This window comes from Zootoca vivipara, chromosome 15 (genome assembly GCF_965207765.1).
Source record: "Zootoca vivipara chromosome 15, rZooViv2.hap1.1, whole genome shotgun sequence".
Taxonomy (NCBI): Eukaryota; Metazoa; Chordata; class Lepidosauria; order Squamata; family Lacertidae; genus Zootoca; species Zootoca vivipara.
In genome coordinates this window covers 5,299,777-5,320,317 of record NC_142598.1, presented here as the reverse complement: position 1 = coordinate 5,320,317, position 20,541 = coordinate 5,299,777, and the positions used below count along the sequence as shown (strand labels likewise).

Genomic DNA, 20,541 nt, shown 5'->3' with positions numbered 1-20,541 from the left:
TTCTCTGGTCCTCAGAACGGTGCCATATAACTCCTCTGAAATGCCTTGGGATGCCTATGCAATGGCACAACACAGGGGCCCACTGAACCCTATATTGTCCAGAGTCCCAACATCTGTACCAACCTTTTAACAAACTTTTACAACACATACTCCCCGTACCTCAGTGTCCTACTAAACCCTTAGACCTTAACATCTAACCTATTGCTTTCACAGCCATCTCCTGTAACTCAGTACCCCATAGCTTCTTCTGAGCACAGGAAAGGGAAGCCCTTGCACCACCTAGTAGCTCCATAAAAAAGGTAAAGGACCCCTTACAGTTAAGTCCAGTCGCGGACGACTCTGGGGTTGCGGCGCTCATCTCACTCAATAGGCCGAGGGAACCGACGTTTGTCCGCAGAGTTTTTCCGGGTCATATGGCCAGCATGAATAAGCCGCTTCTGGTGAACCAGAGCAGCACACGGAAACGCCATTTACCTTCCCGCCAGAGCGGTACCTACAGTATTTATCTACTTGCACTTTGATGTGCTTTCGAACTGCTAGGTTGGCAGGAGCTAGGACTGAGCAACGGGAGCTCACCCCATTGCGGGGATTCAAACCGCCGACCTTCCGATCGGTTTACACCACATCCCCAAGTAGCTCCATAGAAAGCCTTATTTATGGTACAACAGTCCTTTTAAAACTCTTGCAATATGTTAGTGCAAAAGATGCCTATGCCTGAGTGGCTTTTTTAGCAAGGCTGTGGTGACGGAGGTGAAGCCTTATCAACAAATTAAAAATTAGCACAATGCTGAGCCCAGATGGTATCCACCTAAAAGTTCTTGAAGAACTCAAATATGAAATTGCTGGTCTTTAACAAAAAACATGCAACTTCTCCCTAGAATTGACCTCTGTACCTGAGGACTGGAAGATGGCCAAAGAAAACTATTTAAATAATAATAATTGGAGGAATCTAGGAAATTACAAGCAGATAAGCCTAACATCTGTTCTGGGTAAATTTGCGGAAATTATTAAACATAAGATTATCAAGCATATAGAAGAACAAGCCTTTCTGAAGAAGAATCAGCATGGCTTCTGCAAAGGCAAGTCCTGTCTCATTATCCTCCTAGAGTTCTTCAAAGGTGTCAACAAATATTTGTAGAAGCTGTGTACTTGAGTACACCCGGGAGAAGCTGTGTACTTGGGTTTTTATACGGTTTTGACAAAGTTTCTCACAAAATCCTAATTGTACTTAAACCTTATCGGGGTCTGAACTAGTAGTGCCAGACCACAAAAGAGGCTGTAAGGTTGTGAAGGCTAGGTCAGTGAAAATGCTGTCTTAACATGTGGCAGCTGTGAAAGGGGTGAATTCCACCTTAGGGAATCATAAGGAAAGAAATTGAAAATAAAACTGTCAATACTGAAATGCCCTTATACAAGCCTATGGTAGAACTACACTGGGAATACTGTGTATAATTCGGGTTGCAAAAACTCAAAAGGATATTGCGGGGCTAGAAAGGATGCAGAAAAGTGCAATCCAAATGATCAGAGGACTGGAGCGCAGTGTTTGGGGGTTGGAAAAAAGGTGAGTAAGGGGTGGGCATATAACACAGCCTGGTATATAAAATTACACCTAGCATGGAGTCAGTGTATAGAAACAAGCTTTTCTCCCACTATTATAAAATGAAGGGAGGGGGATTTGCGACAGACAAGAGGAAATTCTGCATCCCACCCTGGAATGCACTACCACAACACGTGGTAGTGACCACCTAGGGGGCTTTTTTAAAAGGACAAATGCATGGAGACAAATGCATGGAGAAAACGACCCATGGCCACTGGCCACGACGGAGATCAGAAGCAGCCCGCCTGGGAATAGCTGGAGAGGCCAGCTGCGCTCCCGTCCGGCTTGGGGGGTCGCCTCCTGTAAAGAACAGGATGCCGGGCGAGACAGGCCTCGGGTCTGATCCGGCACAGCGGCTCTTCTTCTGAGGTCCCGATTCCCTCGGAGACAATTAGCCCTTGGGGAGAGGAAATGGGGTAGCAACGCCCCTTAGGGACCCTCCTCTCCGCCCTCCGAAAACCCCTCCCCCCGATCCTGGGGTGCCTTTGGCCCTCCCGCCCCTTCCTCGCCAGCGAGCGCTGCACCGGCGCGGGCCTCGTCGGTGTCCCGGCAGGCTGGCTCCCCGCCCTCCGCAGGGAGAGAAGACTCACGGCTCGGGTGGATCGACGCCGCCGCGACCCGCGCTGAAACATGGCCCCGATCCCGCCGTCTCCAGCGCCCGGGCGACTCGCCCACCTCCAGGCTCCCGCTTTGCGCCCGGGCGCTGCGGCGGCGGCGTTGCTCTTCCCTCCCCAGGGGAGGAGGTGCTGCGTGCCGATCCCTCCCTGCCGCCAGACACCCGGGTCCGCCCCTTCGCCTTCCCAGCTACACGCCAGGCTCCCGTCCCTCCTCCTCGTCCTCCTCCTCCTTCCCGCAGGATCGCCTTCTCCCTCGCCGCTCTCCTCCTACCGGCTTCTCCAGTTTGCTGCTGAAGTCGCGCATGGCGAGGCTCAGCAGCCGAACAAGAGCCAAAAAGGATCCAGCGAGCGACCCTCCTGCGACCTCTGCGCGCGCGGTGGGGTGGCCTCCCGGGAAGAGGTGAGGGGCCACCCACCATGCAGGATTGAACCCCCGAGTAGCGGGGTAGGAGCAAGTAGCTTTGCATTGCGCCACCAAGCTGGCCTGGGTTTCTGCAGCCGCCGGGGCTCCTCCAGTCCCTCCAGCCCCGTCCTCGCCGGTCCTTTCCCGCTGTCACCTCCCATCCATCACCCTCTTTAAACCCCTTCCCCGCATCCTTTCTGTGCCCGCTGCTGTCACTTCCTATCAGCTCGATCCGTTTTCCCTTCCTCTGGCCTCCCTGCCACATTCCTCCTATCCAGACCCCCAGCCACTCCTTCACCCACCACCTTAGAACAAGGCACCTGCCTCCTTCCATCCATCCATGCATTTTTTAGGGGCCTCCTCGGCTCTTACCTACAGAATATAAAGATGTTTCGTTCAGTTTGATTGCTTTAGCCATTGGCCCCTAACAACGTTAGCACAAATGAGTAGCTAATCACTTATTTGAAACGTTACTTCTCGCCTGCTTAATTTGCAACATGATGGTAAACAAATTCAGTGTCAAATTTTGCTATCACACACACACACACACACACACACAAAGATAAAGGTACTTTAGAAGATATCTCAGTGTTTACCTAGCAAATTTTAATATATAGACCAGTAATTGATTTGTGTACCTGGGAGAGAGCTTCAGCTTTGTGACTCTGGACTCTAATAAACAAAGAGGGAGGAAGATCTAAGACATTTATGGTACTGTCACAGTAGCACAAGTGAGACTTTTATGGAATCCTACCAAGTCTGGGCTATTACCAAAGATGGCATCATTTGGAGACTCGCCAGTGTAAACTCTCTCCTGAAGCAAAGTTTAAGTATATACTTCTAGCCCATATTTGTACTTGAGCATATTAAAACAAGGGAGCGAGCAAGCCTAGATTTGCTAATGTATGCCATTATAATTGTGAATAAAAAACATCTTGGGAGTATAATTTTAAATTCCATCTTTGCAGCCTGCAGGTTACACTGGAGAAGATAGCGAATCCCTTCCTCTGCAGGAGATAATTCACATTTTGGTATCACCTACTACTGTCATCCCCAGCAGAATTGCCGGGCAGTGTAATAGGTGGAGCATTGGACTTGGATGGACGAAGGAAGGCCTGGGTCCAAATCTCCACTGGGTGAATTTGGCCTGGTGAGCTTAGCTCATCACTCTGTGAAATCTGGGCTCTACCTTGCAGAGCTGTTGTGAGGAAAAACCCCGGAGGAGGAGCAGGATACAGGCTGCATGCACACCATACATTTAAAACACCTCTCAAACAAGAATCCTGGGAGCTGTAGTTTGTTAAGGATGCTGGGAATTGTTTCTCTGTTAGGGGTAAACTGCAGTGCCCAGAATTCTTTTGGGGGAGAAGTGCCTTAAATGGGCTTTAAATGTACTGCATGTAAAAATACGTATATACGGTACATACAACAAACTAGTGGACTCAATCTAACACAGAATTAAGCATGCTGTTTCAGCCAATTAAGAGTGTAAAACACTATAAGGGACCAACGCTTATATGTGCAGCGTCAGTTCACAAAACGAATTGACTCTATATAGATGTTCTAGCTCCTTCCCACTTCTCCCTTCCCTTCTAACGCACAAATCACACATTTTTCAGAGCTTGAAGGCAGGGATGCAAATCCACAAGAGAGTAATGGTAGCTATATTTGTGTACTCCTAATATCTCACCTTTATCCAGCACTTTATTTACATGGCAGTTGGAAGTACCGGTACTGCATACGGTAGTTCATGTGCATCCTATGTCCTCGTAGCAAACTCAATCCTCCGACTGTGGATCATTATGTATCTGTCATGGCACCATCCACTTATTAGAGGGAGGCATCCCTAGGCTTGGAGGGGTCAGCAACCTTTTTCAGCCGTGGGCCGGTCCACTGTCCCTCAGACCTTGTGGGGGGCCGGACTATTTTTTTTTGGGGGGGGGGGAATGAACCAATTCCTATGCCCCACAAATAACCCAGAGATGCATTTTAAATAAAAGGACACATTCTACTCATGTAAAAACACCAGGCAGGCCCCACAAATACTGGTAACCCAGAGATGCATTTTAAATAAAAGCACACATTCTACTTGTGTAAAAACACCAGACAGGCCCCACAAATACAGTACTGGTAACCCAGAAAGGCATTTTAAATAAAAGGACACATTCTACTTGTGTAAAAACACACTGATTCCCAGACCGTCCGCGGGCCGGATTTTGAAGGTGATTGGGCCGGATCTGGCCCCCAGGCCTTAGTTTGCCTACCCATGGCTTGGATCAACCCAGAAGTCTGCAGAAGTACCCCCCCCCCCCAAAAAAAAACCAACAACTGTGGAGTGGGAGCCATCCCAAAACAGCCCAATGGGGACTGAGCATGCCCAGCAGCCTTAGAATGTTGGCTGCTGGGATGAGGAAGGGCGCAATGGAAAAATATGGGGGGGGGGGAATGGTGCATTCTGGAAAAGGGCACGGCTGGCTTTTGTTTGCAGTAAATAAATAGAACAACAATAACTGCATCTATGAATACAAGCAAATTTAGAAGAAGAAAAATCCGGTGCCAAGGAAGACGGGCTGGGGAGGGAAGCCTGGAGCGGCTAGAGCAGGGTCCCCCCAAACTAAGGCCCGGGGGCCGGATGCGGCCTAATCGCCTTCTAAATCTGGCCCGCCAACGGTCCGAGAATCAGCATGTTTTTACATGAGTAGAATGTGTCCTTTTATTTAAAATGCACCTCTGGGTTATTTGTGGGGCATAGGAATTCGTTCATATATTTTTTACAAAATATAGTCCGGCCCCCCACAAGGTCTGAGGGACAGTGGACCGGCCCCCTGCTGAAAAAGTTTGCTGACCCCTGCCTGGGCTAGAAGAAGCACAGCAGGACAGTGGCATCAGGCTGGGCTCTACTATTACACAGAGTGAGGCCACTGTCTCAGGAAATGTATGCCTATCCCAGTGAACTGCTCCATATCATACAATGTATGCCTCCATCCCTTGGGAACCCCCAAGCAGGGGCCGGAACTAGACTTTATTTTGGCACCCTGCAACTCACATTTGCACACACACACACACACACACACACCCTCAATGGCAGCCCTCTGGAGGCTTCGCCGGGGGCAAAAGCCTAGCTAGCCCTCCTGTAGCTACGGCTCTGCCGCCAAGCACTTGGGGACCAGCACAAGCATTGTGGGAAGATCCACCAATCCAACTGACACCGTTTGGAAGAGGAAATTACCCCAGTGGGATTGCCTAGTTCTGAGCAGGGGTGGGGAGCAGGGGGGGGGGCCTTTCAGGCATGGACTATTGCTGATTGGATAACTGCAGCAACTTCCATGAGCAAATGAGTCAGTGCCATAGATTAAATCATCACAGATAATAATTTAAAAATATGTCTACTGTATAATAGTTTGGGGAGGCCCTGCCTGAGAGGGGGAGCTTCTCTGATAACCTACTTCCACCATGTGTCGGAAAGCGGAACTGCAAGCATATTAGTATGGCAAGCCCACCAGGGTCTGGTTCACACGTGCAAGCTCATCACCCTTTTTGACTGTACAAAGTGACAAATTAGCCATGATAACAGATTAATAATCACAGATAGAACTTGCTTGTAATTAGATTGTGAGCCTGCAGGCAGAGAGACTGCCTCATCTTTTAATATAATAGACATCTTTTAATGTGCAATAATATAATTGTAGGCATTTTCTAAGGCTGCATACCTTTCACAATACCTTTAAAGCAGTGTTTCCCAACCAGTGTGCCTCCAGATGTTTTGGGACTACAACTCCCATCATTCCCGACCACTGGTCTTGCTAGCTAGAGATGATGGGAGTTGTAGTCCCAAAACATCTGGAGGCACACTGGTTGGGAAACACTGCTTTAAAGCATATCTTTCCCCCACCCAAGAACCCTGGGAACTGTGGTTTGTTATGGGTGCTCAGAATTGTAGCTCTGTGCGGAGAAAACTACTGTTTCCCAGATTCTTCGGTGGAGTGTATCTTCTTCTTCTTTGGCGATCACTCTTAGCTGAGTAAGTTTGTCTTCCATAAACACGGTTTTGAGTCCGTAAGTGACTGTGGAGGCCAATTCGGGACCAACACATCCTTCCACAGTGGTTTCCAGGTGGGAGTTGCTCACGGTGTGGATTTGCCAAGCGTGCCTTCCTCTTAGCACGTTTCTCCCTTGCATCCTGAGTTTGGGTTTCTTCAAAGGCCATGACACCTTTGGTAAAGGCTGCTCTCCAATTGGAGCGCTTGCAGGCAAGTGTTTCCCAATTGTTGGTGTTTATGTTACATTTTTTAAAAAATTTGCCTTGAGTCAGTCTTTAAACCTCTTTGGTTGACCACCAGCATTACGCTTTCCATTTTTAAGTTCGGAATAATAATAATAATAATAATAATAATAATAATAATAATAATAATAATAATTTATTATTTATACCCCGCCCATCTGGCTGGGTTTCCCCAGCCACTCTGGGCGGCTTCCAACAGAAAAACAAAACACAGTAATCCATTAAACATTAAAAGCCTCCCTGAACAGGGCTGCCTTCAGATGTCTTCTAAAAGTCTGGTAGTTGTTTTCCTCTTTGTCATCTGTTGGAAGGGCGTTCCACAGGGCAGGCGCCACCACCTAGAAGGCCCTCTGCCTAGTTCCCTGCAACTTGGCTTCTCGCAACGAGGGAACCGCCAGAAGGCCCTCGGTGCTGGACCTCAGTGTCCAGGCAGAATGATGGAGGTGGAGACGCTCCTTCAGGTATACTGGACCGAGGCCATTTAGGGCTTTAAAGGTCAGCACCAACACTTTGAATTGTGCTCGGAAAAGTACTGGGAGCCAATGTAGATCTTTCAAGACTGGTGTTATGTGGTCTTGGTGGCCGCTCCCAGTCACCAGTCTAGCTGCCGCATTCTGGATTAGTTGTAGTTTCCGAGTCACCTTCAAGGGTAGCCCCACATAGAGCACATTGCAGTAGTCCAATCGGGAGATAACTAGAGTGGTTGCTTTGGAAGACGATCATCAGGCATCCGCACAACATGACCAGTCCAATGAAGTTGATGTTGTAGAATCATTGCTTCAACACTGGTGATCTTTGCTTCTTCCAGGACAGTGATATTAGTTCGCCTGTCTTCCCAAGTGATGTGTGCAGAACAGAAGTTCGGGGGGGGGGGAGTTGCAGGCAGAGGGAAATCAAACAGGTAAAGTGCATTAGAAGAATGCACCCTCATTCCCAGCAACGTGCAAATGCAGCTTTAAAGGGAGTGAGGAAAACAACATCACTGTTTTAAGCCACTAACATGCACATAACTTGTCATAAGAAGCAACAGGGTAGAAGCAGGATATATGTATGTACTGTGGAATACGTTAAGTGGAAGAACACAGAAGTGTGTACACATCTCATTGCTAACACTAATGGGAAAAGCAGACTCGGGTGAGGAAGCCCTGCTTCAAGGCATTGTGTCTCCCATTTGTCCTCAAGATGGTGCCCGTTGCTGTCATCACCTATCACAGCAAACACATTTCACAGGGCGTGCCACCAAAGTGTCTGTGGGCGGCCCCTCTTCATTTATAGTTCTAACTTCATGGCTTCCAAAATATAAGGGAAAGAAAGGTCGCTTCCTGAAGCACCTGCCAAAGAGTGGAGAAAAGTGGGTTCTGGAGGAGAGAGATGCATCAAATTGTCATCTGTTATTTATACTGTGCTTATCAGGCATCATATGAGGCACCCAGGTGGCTCTGTGGGTTAAACCACTGAGCCTAGGGCTTGCTGATCAAAAGGTCAGCGGTTCGAATCCCTGTGGCAGGGTGAGCTCCCGTTGCTCGGTCCCTGCTCCTGCCAACCTAGCAGTTCGAAAGCACATCAAAATGCAAGTAGATAAATAAGAACAGCTACAGTGGGAAGGTAAACGCCGTTTCCATGTGCTGCTCTGGTTCACCAGAAGTGGCTTTGTCATGCTGGCCACATGACCTGGAAACTATACGCCGGCTCCCTTGGCCAATAATGCGAGATGAGCGCGCAACCCCAGAGTCGGTCACGACTGGACCTAATGGTCAGGGGTCCATTTACCTTTACCTATCAGGCATCATACAAATATTAAAGCAGACATGGCTTTGCCCTCAGGTTTACAATAAAATAAAACACAAACGAGACACGGGTGGCACTGTGGGTTAAACCACAGAGCCTAGGGCAGGCATCCCCAAACTTCGGCCCTCCAGATGTTTTGGACTACAATTCCCATCATCCCTGACCACTAGTCCTGTTAGCTAGGGATCATGGGAGTTGTAGGCCAAAACATCTGGAGGGCTGCAGTTTGGGGATGCCTGGCCTAGGGCTTGCCGATCAGAAGGTTGGCAGTTCAAATCCCCGCGATGGGGTGAACTCCCGTTGCTCGGTCCCAGCTCCTGCCAACCTAGCAGTTTGAAAGCATGTCAAAGTGCAAGCAGATAAATAATTAGGTACCGCTACAGCGGGAAGGTAAACGGCATTTCTGTGTGCTGCTCTGGTTCGCCAGAAGCGGCTTTGTCATGCTGGCCACATGACCTGGAAGCTGTACGCCAGCTCCCTCGGCCAATAACGCAAGATGAGCGCCGCAACCCCAGAGTCGGTCACGACTGGACCTAATGGTCAGGGGTCCCTTTACCTAAAACACAAAAGGAAAAAGGAAATAGGCAGCTACAGGAATACATTAATAGGAGAAATGACCATCAAGAAAAAAGAAGGATCATGAAGAAAAAAGCAAGAGTGAAAACTAAACATGAATTTTCAATAATTTCTTAAATGAGGGAAAGATGTAAGCTACTCAGATTGACGGTGGAAGATTTAGATTTATTAGCAGTGGAATGTATGAACCATAAAGTCCTCCATTCAAATCTCACCTCAGCTATGAATTTGCTTAGGTTATTGATCACCAATGTGGTGCCCATGGGCACCACTGTGCCCACCTGGGCCTCCTATGGTGCCCACAAGAGGTTTCAAAAGTCCACAATGCTCAAGAGAGCATTTGCTCATCCTGCTCAGTTCCTCACTGTATTGGCCCAATTTCTCTTGGACATAGAACATCCCCCACCCCTTCAACATGGCCACATTTCACTGGGTGCCAAGATTGGACACTCCCTCAGCGGAATGAGCAGGAGGGCTCCCAAATGCAGCAGGACTGGCATGCCACATATCAAAGTCCTGGAAGTTGATATATATTACCATCTGAAGAAAGAGGCACCACACCAGATGACATATCCAGAGTCAAAAGCGACCTAACTGCATGGCGGAAAGGAGGCAAGAGGAACTCAACTTGGCTTCTGTTTTCCTCCACCGTCACCCCACTTTTCGCTTACTGGTTCCTGGGTATTAATTCTCTGCTGAAAGGTGCAGGAGGCAGGCCACAGCTGCTGTATTTTTCTGCCCTGCTGAAGTTTCCCTATAAAAGTCAGTCCTGCCCTGTAACATGGCTGACTCCCCTCTCTCTCCCCGTATCTCCTCCTTATCTCTGCCTTCAGCTGGTGGGTGGGGAGAGGCAGATCCAAGGGGACTTCTCAGCTCTCTGACTAGACCGCTCAGAAGTTGTTCGACTTCAGTGCAGGTCAACAGGTAGGAAGAAAGGGCTTGGGGGGGGGGAACGGGACGCTTTGGGATTTCATTTTCTCTCTTTTCTACCTCTCATTGAATATGAAAACAGATAAAAATGGAGGCAGCTCTTTGGCTGTGAGCATACTGAACTGTGAAGGCGCATTCAAAGCACCTTCTTCTCTCAAAGAATTCTGGGCACCGTAGTTTGTTAAGGACTGCTGCGAACTGTAATTCTGTGAGGGGGTAAACTACACTTCACAGAATTCTTTGAGGGAAAGAATGTCCATTGAGTGTGCTTTTATTGTGCACACAGCGTTTCTGCTACCTGTCGGTGTTCATTTCTTTTCTCTCCACCCGCCCTCCACCCCAGCACCTAAATTAAGGATCAGCGACTGGAAGCCCCTTAGGTCCATGCAGATTTTTTTTTGGGGGGGGAGTGTGATGATGTGTACTGCATTGGCCTCCAGACTACCAACTAGCCAGGAAACAAGCAGTCTAGCTTGCTTTTGAGACTTGATTTCCAGGAATCAACAGGCGAAGCTTTCCAAGGTATGGAACTCAACACTGTAATCTGTTTATGGCTGTAGATTAGGGATGAGGAGCCTGAAACCATCCCGTTCTTTTGTTGGATTACAACTCCCATCATTACTGAACATTGGCCATGCTGGCTAAGGCTAATGGGAGTTGGAGTTCAACATTGATCTGGAGGGCACCACATCCCCTATCCTTGCTTAGAAGATCAGTGCCATCAAAGGGACAACTAGAACGACAGCTTCAAAAAGTTGGTAATCTTCATTGGCTCAGCAGTCTTCAAACCTTTCTCAAAGGGCTGTCCTGAAAAAAGGTAGTTGCCATCCAGGAGGTAAGAGTGGTTGATCTTTCCTATTTAATTTCATTTTTATATTATTCTGCATAACTAAACTGTTTCTCCTTTAGGGAGAAGCCAGACTTTATATAGCAAAGGCATGTAATGGTCTCTGAAAAACAGCTACAAGGATGCCGTGATCCAAAGGGGTGGGGTTGTTAACTCCCTAGCTATTTTTCCACCCTAAGTTGCTTCACAGCTGCTTTCTCATGCTCAGGAGTGCCAGTTTAAATAAAATACATCACATGATGCGGTACATGGACACACTTTGAATGATAATGTCCATTAACTTTTGGGGAGGCGGCCCCCTCAAATATTTTATTGGGGGGGGGGGGCAAAGGGACCTCAGCCCTTAGGACTTGGTTTCTATGCTCATGCCCCACTGCAAAGATATGGGTACCAGTATCTTTTCCTGTGCAAACAGAAAAGCAGCTGGATGGATGGAGGCAGTTTTGATCAGGAAATAAATGGTAGGGGAAGGGGTAAGGAATCCTTTACCCCTGCCATTCCTCTTGGGATCACAGCTTCCAGCACCTAGTTTTAATTAAAACAAAAATGTCATGAGATTGGTACACATATCTGATATGCAATGCATAGCTTGGCTCCTAGTCTCAGTGCATCTTAAGAGCATCAAAAGCAGCCCATTGACTCACTGTTTCACCTTATGAAGTTAACCTTCATTCCCCTCCCAACTCATTTATATTATGAAGTATCCCTGTCTCTTTCTAATAGTTCATTTTCAGACATGATGCCTATATATATATATATATATATATATATATATATATATATATATATGCACATTTTTGGCATATTATTATTATTATTCCAGGCTACTTCATAAGCTAGCAATTTGTTATTATTCCGTTGTATTATTTCTATTTCTATTATTTGTATTATTCCATTGCTACTTCATAAGCTAGCAATTTGTCTCCAAGCCCAAGTCAAAGTACAAATTCAGTGGTGCCTCGCTTAACGAATGCCCTGCTTAACGAAATTTCCGCTTAACAAAAGGTTTTTTCTAGTGGAGGTTGCCTCGCTAGACGAATTCGTTTTACGAAAAATTCATCTAGCGAATCACGGTTTCCCATAGGAATGCATTGAAATTCAATTAATGCGTTCCTATGGGCAGAAATTTTTTTTAAAAAATTCAATGCATTCCTATGGGATTCGCTAGACGAATTTTTCGTTATAAGAAAAGACCCATGGAACGAATTAAATTCGTCTAGCGAGGCACCACTGTTCTGGTTTTTAAAGCCCTGAAGCCACATATTGGGGAAACATAGCTGCCAAGTTATCCCTTTTTTAAAGGGATTTTCCATTATACTGAATAGGCTTCCTCGCGAGAAAAGGGAAAACTTGGCAGCTATGTGGGGAAAGGTGATCCCAATGAACATGTCTCAGCCCCAGACTGTTATCGGCCACCTTTTCCAAGATGTCCCAACCTGGCCATTTGGAGCAAGAGTGGAGGCCTTACTGTATGTCTCCCCACTGGATGAAAGGAGACACCTGAGGACATAGGAGAGGGTCTTTGGAACTGAAGCATCACTGCTATGAAATGGCTTCCCAGGCTCCATCACTGCTCACCTGCCCTGCAGGGAAAATACTGGCCAATTGCTGTGTTCAGCATGTGCTGCCATTTTATGATCGTCTTTATGAAAAGTTGGATTGTATTTTTGTATTGCTCTTATTACTGATTGGTGCCTTGAGGGCCTTTTCAGTAGAAAGTGGGGGGGGCAAGTAAAAATTAGTTAATCAATAAATAACATCTCCCAGAATTGCTATCTATTTATATAAAAATGTAGAAGGTCCATGTTTGTTAAAGCACAATGTTCTCCGCAACCGCTTACCCGATCGTTCTCAAATTTGGCCACAACCTCACATTCCCCTACGGGAGTGTTTCCAATACACCTACTTTGGATAGAACTCACATAGGACAGGTAAGAAACCTGGATTTTTGTATTTAAAAAATTGTACCCTCTAGTGGACATCTGACTCACACACGACAAAAATAGTTCCACAATCCCACCCACTCCCAATCGATCCCCACCACCCCGGCACACAACCCGCCCCATAGGCCACGCCCACCCCAAGACCAGCCCGATCCCCATCTCGGACCGTCCACGGAGTAGCCCACTGTAGAGCCCTCCCCGTACCGGAGATCACGTCACCACAAAGGACCAGGCCGACCCGAGGCCATCCACCTCCCCGACCCCCGACCCCCCCCGGAGATCACCCCGACGCCACGGAACAGACTGCCCCGAGACCAGCCCGATCCCCATCCCTCGCCCACCCCGGAGATCCCGCCAACACCACAGAACAGTCCACCTCGATACCACACCAAACTGGACTCACACGCACCCCAAAGATCCTCCCGCCACTGTCAACAAGGACCACGCTGCCCTGAGACTAGACCGTCCCAGAACCCCCATGCCCCCCAGAGATTATGCCACCACCACCACAGACCCACCCCGAGACCACCCCGCCCGACAGATCTCCCGATGACACCCTCCACCCTCCCTGAGACCAACCTGCTCCAGACCCCCACACACACCCCGGAGATCCCAGGGGCCAGGCCAGGCCACAGCCCAGACCCCGATGCCAACGCCACTGCCTACACAACAGAGACCAGGATACCCGCCTCCTCCCCTACCACCACACTGACAACCCCACGACCCCCATCAGAGGTAGACTGGACCCCACTGGGAGTCACAGGGATGAACCAGGGGATACAGGGTGGGGGAAGTCACAGGGATGAACAGAGGACTGGGGGGTCCTACAGGAAGGGGGATCAGAATAGTCACAGGGATATGCTGGCAAATTGGGGGGGGCACTACAATGCGTGGCAGGGTGCAGCTAGTGCAAATATAAAATCCTCACTGTAATAGTGTACATTCAGGTTTTTCAACTGAGTTGTTATTGATGATGTTGTTGATGATGATGAGTACAAACATTCACATGTGCAACAAATAGTGTAAATGAGCAGAGGCAGAGCTAGCTGGTCCAGCACCCGGGGGTGGGGTGTGCGTCCCAGGGGGGCAGGGGGGCGATGTCAACCCCCTCCCCGGGATGACACCCGGAGCAGGCTGCACCTCCCGCACCCCCTTCCTACGCCAGTGTAAATGGGTAGACTTGCTATCCGACCAGGAAAAAATCCTGATGCTTTTAACTGCAGCTGAATCTTCGGGAATAAGCCTGCAGAAATTCTTGTGAGTCTTACCGTATCAACTGCTAATCAGGCTTCTATTTAAAGGCACAGCTACAATGGCCAGTTTAAACGTTGGCAAACCTTTGGGAGACACTGAGAGGCATTTTTATTGCCTCTTTGCTTGGGCTTTCGGGTGTGAATTTTTAGGAGCTACCTTATTTCTGTAATCATAAGAGGTTGTAAGCTGTTTTTAATATTGCAATGTTGTGTTTTTATGTTCTAACCTGGCCTGGGACCTTAGAGTGAAAGGCAGGTAATAAATTTAATAATGATGATGATGATGATGATGTGTGTGCGTTTGTGAAAATGTCTTTGGTGACCTACTGCTTTAACACACCCCATCATGCTATGTACTCTTTCCTACTGTCTAGTCTGTGTTGTGAACACGTGAAACTTTTTCCTCAATGCTGCATCTGCATTCACAAACATTATGCATTGGAGCCTGTCATAGAATCGTAGTATTGTAGAGTTGGAAGGGACCCCCGAGGGTCATCTAGTCCCCTGCAATTCAGGAATCTCAGCTAAAGCATCCATGACAGATGGTGATCCAACCTCTGCTTAAAAACCTCCAAGGAAAGAGAGTCCACCCTCCCCCCAAGGGAGTCGGTTCCACTGTCAAACAGCTCTTCTCTTCTCTTCTCTTCTCTTCTCTTCTCTTCTCTTCTCTTCTCTTCTCTTCTCTTCTCTTCTTGGCAACCCTAGCACAGAATAGTACAGTGGTACCTCTGCTTAAGAACTTAATTCCTTCCAGAGATCCGTTCTTAACCTGAAACTGTTCTTAACCTGAAGCACCACTTTAGCTAATGGGGCCTCCTGCTGCTGCCGCCGCACTGCCGGAGCACAATTTCTGTTCTCATCCTGAAGCAAAGTTCTTAACCCGAGGTACTATTTCTGGGTTAGCGGAGTCTGTAACCTGAAGCATCTGTAACCAGAGGTACCACTGTATCAGAAAAGGCACCTCTCAATAGCGGAACATATTTTAAACTGGCATTTAAAGTGAGCTTTGATGTAATAAATTCATATCTTATTCTTCCTCTCCCACCTACCCTGCATTCCATGAACTGGCCTGTCCTTGGACCATTTCTTGTCTTTAACTCCTACTCTCTTTACTCCTTTTCCCCTTGGCACAAAGTACAATGGCTAGATAAAAAGCAAGCGTATTTCCCATCTGGCTTCCTGTTCTGTTTTCAAAGGTACTTTTGCAGATTGCGCTGTATGATTTCGGCGAGTTTTGCAGAATAGAGAGTGCACCTGTGCATTTGCTTACTTACTTACTTCTCTTCAGGTTCTACTTCTGATTTGTAGCCAATGATATTTACACTCGAGTCTTCCTTAGCTTTGTATAGTTCACTTTGCAACAGTGGACTGTTTTGGCTGCACTTTACTAATTCAGCGAATCATGGCGGAATTCTCCCAAGCATTGCCCAGTGACCAGGAAAAAAGGCAACAACATCCTGTCAGGCTCTTCTGCCTTTAAGAGAAGCTCCATGTGCAGAACTTAGCAGGTGACGTTTTTGCAGCATGGACACGGACATTATCTTTTGCTAACATCTGCACTTTGAGCTGCTGTGAAAGTTGCTGCTACTGTAACCAGTGGGAAAGCTCTATTTCGCCTCCATGTTTTGGTTTGGTTTGTTGTTTCGGTGGGGGAGCCCCCCGATGTTTGAGGAGATTTCTTATATTGAGGTGGGGAATTCAAACATACAATTCCCACTAGTGCAACTCAACAAAAGCTGCTACACACGATAAAACTGATTGCATCTGTGATGGACCGTGGATGTCCAGTTAACATTTTGGACTGCTCTTTTCAGTGGTCTGTATCCTGCTGTGAATGCAGACTGACCACCCCCAACCTGGTGCCCTCCAGATGGTGTTGGACTCCAGCTCCTCTCAGTCCCAGCCAGCATGGCCCAATGGACGGAGAGGATGGGAGCTGTAATCTAACAATATTTGGGGAGCTACACATTCCTCGTCCTTGATCTACAGCCATCTGGAGGGGAGGGCAACAATATAATGTAATATAGACTCTATATTACAGAGACCCAAAGTTTTCAAAACAGAGAATACAAGAGAAAGATTGTGGTTCAGTGGTTTGGTTCTAATATTTGTTGTTGTTGTTTAGTCGTTCAGTCGCGTCCTACTCTTCGTGACCCCATGGACCATAGCACGCCAGGCACTCCTGTCCTGCACTGCCTCCCATAGTTTGGTCAAACTCATGTTCGTAGCTTCGAGAACACTGTCCAACCATCTCGTCCTCTGTCGTCCCCTTCTCCTAGTGCCCTCAATCTTTCCCAACATCAGGGTCTTTTCCAGGGAGTCTTCTCTTCTCATGATGTGGCCAAAGTATTGGAGCCTCAGCTTCAGGTTCTGTCCTTCCAGTGAGCACTCAGGGCTGATTTCCTTCGGAATGGATAGGTTTGATCTTCTAGCAGTCCATGGGACTCTCAAGAGTCTCCTCCAGCACCATAATTCAAAAGCATCAATTCTTCGGCGATCAGCCTTCTTTATGGTCCAGCTCTCACTTCCATACATCACTACTGGGGAAACCATAGCTTTAACTATACGGACCTTTGTCGGCAAGGTGATGTCTCTGCTTTTTAAGATGTTGTCTAGGTTTGTCTCCCAAGAAGCAGGCGTCTAATATACTGTATTTTTAAAAAGTCTTACTGGCGCATATAATTTGAAGCAGCACTGGAACCTAGAGGAAATCTTCCCGGGGGGGGGGCAATTTTCAATCTGGCTCCACATCAAGGAGGACTGGAGCAGATGATGGGCAGTTTTCTCTACTTTCCAGGAAACCAGCCTTATCTTTTGCATGCACCCTTAAGGACCAAGATGCAGCTCTGCGTCTCGAGTTCTTTAGTTTTAATCATCCAAGCTGGCCTAGGGTGTATCTTTTACAAGTCAGATTAAACTCAGAGGGAGTTATCAGCTCCCAACATACAGTACTTTCACACCCTTCCCATGCCTGAGCTCCATGTCAGATGGGCCATCGCTCTAGTTTTTCATTTTTTCTGATGACACACGTAAAAAAATGCAGGTGCTCTTTTATCCCGGATTAATTAATCCAGGATAGCTGCCCACACTCCCTAATGTTGTGCTCACTTGACACCACTTGCGGTCACAGTTCCACACAATGACTGTTGCTGCACCCTCCCCACTTCCCCTGAGTGGAAAGAGGTTCCATTGGCAGCGCTACCTTTAGATGAGAGCGCACTGGCAAAATAGGGGCCTTGGCAATATTTGTTCTAGTTGGAAATATAAGCAGGGAATAAGTGGAAGCAAACAGATGCTGCCTTCATAGGGACACTCAAGGATTCTGCTTGTTCCACATTTTAAAGCCGACAGACCTGAGTTGCATTTCCTGGGTCAAAACATGGTTATCCTTTTTGTACTGACACTTCTACAAATTTTGTGATACAGTTCTCTGCTCCAAACCACCACCACCACAACAAAACAAAAAGAAAATGAACACGGGGGGGGCAGAGTTTAGGATAACTTGTAGAAACAATGCACATTTTAATGTGGTTTGAAATTTTCAGCAGCATGACACAAAAAGGGAAAGGAACCGACTTATGAATGAACACATGTGAAAGGCTATGACTCTAAAGCACTTTCAAAGCACATTTTTTCTCTCAAAGGTACAGTGGTACCTCGGTTTATGAACACAATTGGTTCCGGAAGTCTGTTCATAAACTGAAGCATTCATAAACTGAAGCGAACTTTCCCATTCAAAGTAATGGAAAGTGGATTAATCTGCTCCAGACGGTCCGCGGAGTACGTAAACTGAAGTGAACTTTCCCATTGAAAGTAATGGAAAGTGGATTAATCCGTTCCAGATGGATCCACGGAGTACTCAACCTGAAACGTACTTAACCCGAAGCATGGGTGTAATTGGTTCCGGAAGTCTGTTCATAAACTGAAGCGTTCATAAACTGAAGCGAACTTTCCCATTCAAAGTAATGGAAAGTGAATTAACTATGAACTGGTCTTCGACTGTAATAATAAATAAATTTGAAAAAAAAATTGAATTAATCCGTTCCAGATGGGTCCGCGGCGTTCGTAAACCAGAAATTCGTAAACCGAGGTGTTCATAAACCGAGGTTCCACTGTACAGTGTATGCCCAGCCTAGAGATCTCAAGTGAACGAATCCATCCACCCCCACTTGTTGGCGACCCCATCTTACTCTGCATTCACATTAATGCCATTTCTTTCTCCTAACACAGGCCCTCTGTCTTTATCATTTATATGGATGGCATCCGTCTGCCTTGGGAGACAATGAAATAGTGTGTCTTTGGGGGTTACAGGAGAGTTACAGCACCTGCTGTGGCTGTCGAGACCGATATGGGACAGACATGTTTTGTTATTCCAGACAGAAATTCAGTAGATTCTCCATGCTGGGGGGAAGCTGAATTTATGGAACCACAGAATTTCTGCCTGCCATCTAGTTCTCAAAGGCAATGTGAGGGGAGAAAAGGTGACAAAATAACCAAGTTCTTTCACGAACCACCTGCATCTCCCGTGGTTTCTTTTAGGAGGACGTCTCCTTCCCAAGATTGAGCTGCATATTGTCTGAGTTTCAGCCCCTAATTTCCTGGGTCCCACCTGTGCAGCGCTGTCTTTTCTCTCTTTGCCTGTGGGTTTCTCCCCTGCTTCCTTTTGACCCCTTGGGAATCTGGAAGATTGTTCTCTTTGAAGCAGAAAAATGCCTCTTAAATCATACCTGCTCTGCCGGATGCCCTGCCTTGCATGCTGTGCTTGTCCTGTTGCCGTGAGTGCTGCAGGGCTAGAAAAGTCTGCACCTGCCGAAAACTCCCTCTGCTGTGCAATTATCAAAGGGACAGGAAGCTTGTCATGTATTGCAGCACCTGGTCTCTCTGCTACTCCCAGAACGACCATTCATAAGGGCTCCTTAAGGCAGAGGAGTTAATCCAGCTACACCCTACAATTTACTTCTGAGTAAACTTGCAAAGAGGTTCAGGTGGTACCACACCATAGGTGTTTCTCAGTCCTACTGCCAGTGTCATCTCCCTTCGTGGAACTACGGTGACGCTAGTTATAGACCACACCTTAAACAGTCATGACATCCCCAAGGGATCCTGGGAACTGTAGTTTGTGAAGGGTGCTGAGAGTTCTTAGGTGACCCTTACTCCCCTCCCAGAGCTACAGTTCTCAGAGCGGTTTAACAATCATTCCCTCTTCCCAAGGAAGTCCAATAATATAATCTCTTTTTTTAAAGTAATTTATATTGAATTTTACAAAAAGAAAAAAGCAACATCCATATTTATACATTGTTATAACATCCGTATTCAAAAATAGAAAAATATAAAAAGAAAAAAGAAAAGAAAAGTACAACAAAAAAACCAAACATCAACATATACCTATCATTTTTTCTCATTTTTATAGGGGACTTCCTCGGGTCTCCTTCTAACGGTTCATTGCATATCATTCTTGGCATATTCTATATCTTATTGTCCACTTCTAATTACAATATCCTTTTCTCACTTTTACATCTCATTATAATATCTAACCTATTTTCAATTATATCTCACTTAATTTCTTTTTCTGCAACTTCACATTTGCTTATAATTCTCCTCATACATCAATTCTACAATATTTTTTATAATAAATTCTAAATTTCTTCCATCTTCTCCTCTCCCCGGTCACGTAGTCTTCCGGTCAGGTCAGCAAGTTCCATGTAGTCCAGCATCTTTATTTGCCATTCTTCCACTGTAGGTATCTTCTTTGTCTTCCAATACTTTGCTAATAGCATCCTGGCCGCAGTTGTGGCATATAAGAACAAATTTACATCTTTCATAGGCAATTATTTTCCTACTATGCCCAGTAGGAAGGATTCTGGTTTCTTAATAAAAAGTGTTTTTCAGCACTTTTTTCAATTCATTATAAATCTTTTCCCAGAAATCCTTAACTAATGGGCAACTCCACCACATCCAATAATATAATCTCAACTTATAGAAAGATTTAGCGATATCTGTATTCAAGGGTAAGAGATCGTGAAAATTAAGGACGTGGGATAGAAATGTACCAGGTGACCTTTCTAAGGCCAGCTCTGCACAGTTATCACAATTGGTATGTCTGTGGCTCCCCAGATGTTGTTGGACTCCCAACTCCAAGCCCCAATCAGCATGGCCAATGGTCAGGGATGATGGGGGTGGGAGCCTAAGAACATCTGGAGGGCCACAGGATCCTCATTCTGGACTTAAAGCAAGGGAAGCTAGGAAGGCACCCACTTACATATACATGTCTGGGAACTCGGACTGTATGGCGTCCACACTTAGTA

General features: G+C 46.8%; 2 protein-coding genes across 6 annotated transcripts in view; one reads left to right on the top strand and one right to left on the bottom strand.

The window, feature by feature from the left end:
- PRICKLE3 (prickle planar cell polarity protein 3) overlaps positions 1 to 2,349 on the bottom strand; it is a 36,172-nt gene extending 33,823 nt beyond the window's left edge. Inside the window, exon 1 of one of the 2 annotated variants that reach the window (XM_088658594.1) lies at positions 2,188 to 2,349. Coding sequence is in view for 1 of the 2 variants with exons in the window: in XM_035141045.3 (XP_034996936.1) it covers positions 2,188 to 2,229 (42 nt within the window). In the remaining variant the exon portion in view is untranslated. The remainder of the gene's footprint in view (positions 1 to 2,187) is intronic. The other variant, XM_035141045.3, reaches the window with a different exon arrangement.
- Positions 2,350 to 10,046: 7,697 nt separating this feature from the next.
- The window catches only part of ALAS2 (5'-aminolevulinate synthase 2), a 29,252-nt gene continuing 18,757 nt past the window's right edge, over positions 10,047 to 20,541 (top strand). The window contains exons 1-2 of one of the 4 annotated variants that reach the window (XM_060268747.2): positions 10,161 to 10,187; positions 10,754 to 11,028. The gene's annotated coding sequence lies outside the window, so the exon portion shown is untranslated. Of the gene's footprint in view, positions 10,188 to 10,753; positions 11,029 to 20,541 lie in introns of those variants that run through there. The other 3 variants (XM_088658596.1, XM_060268745.2, XM_060268744.2) reach the window with 3 other exon arrangements.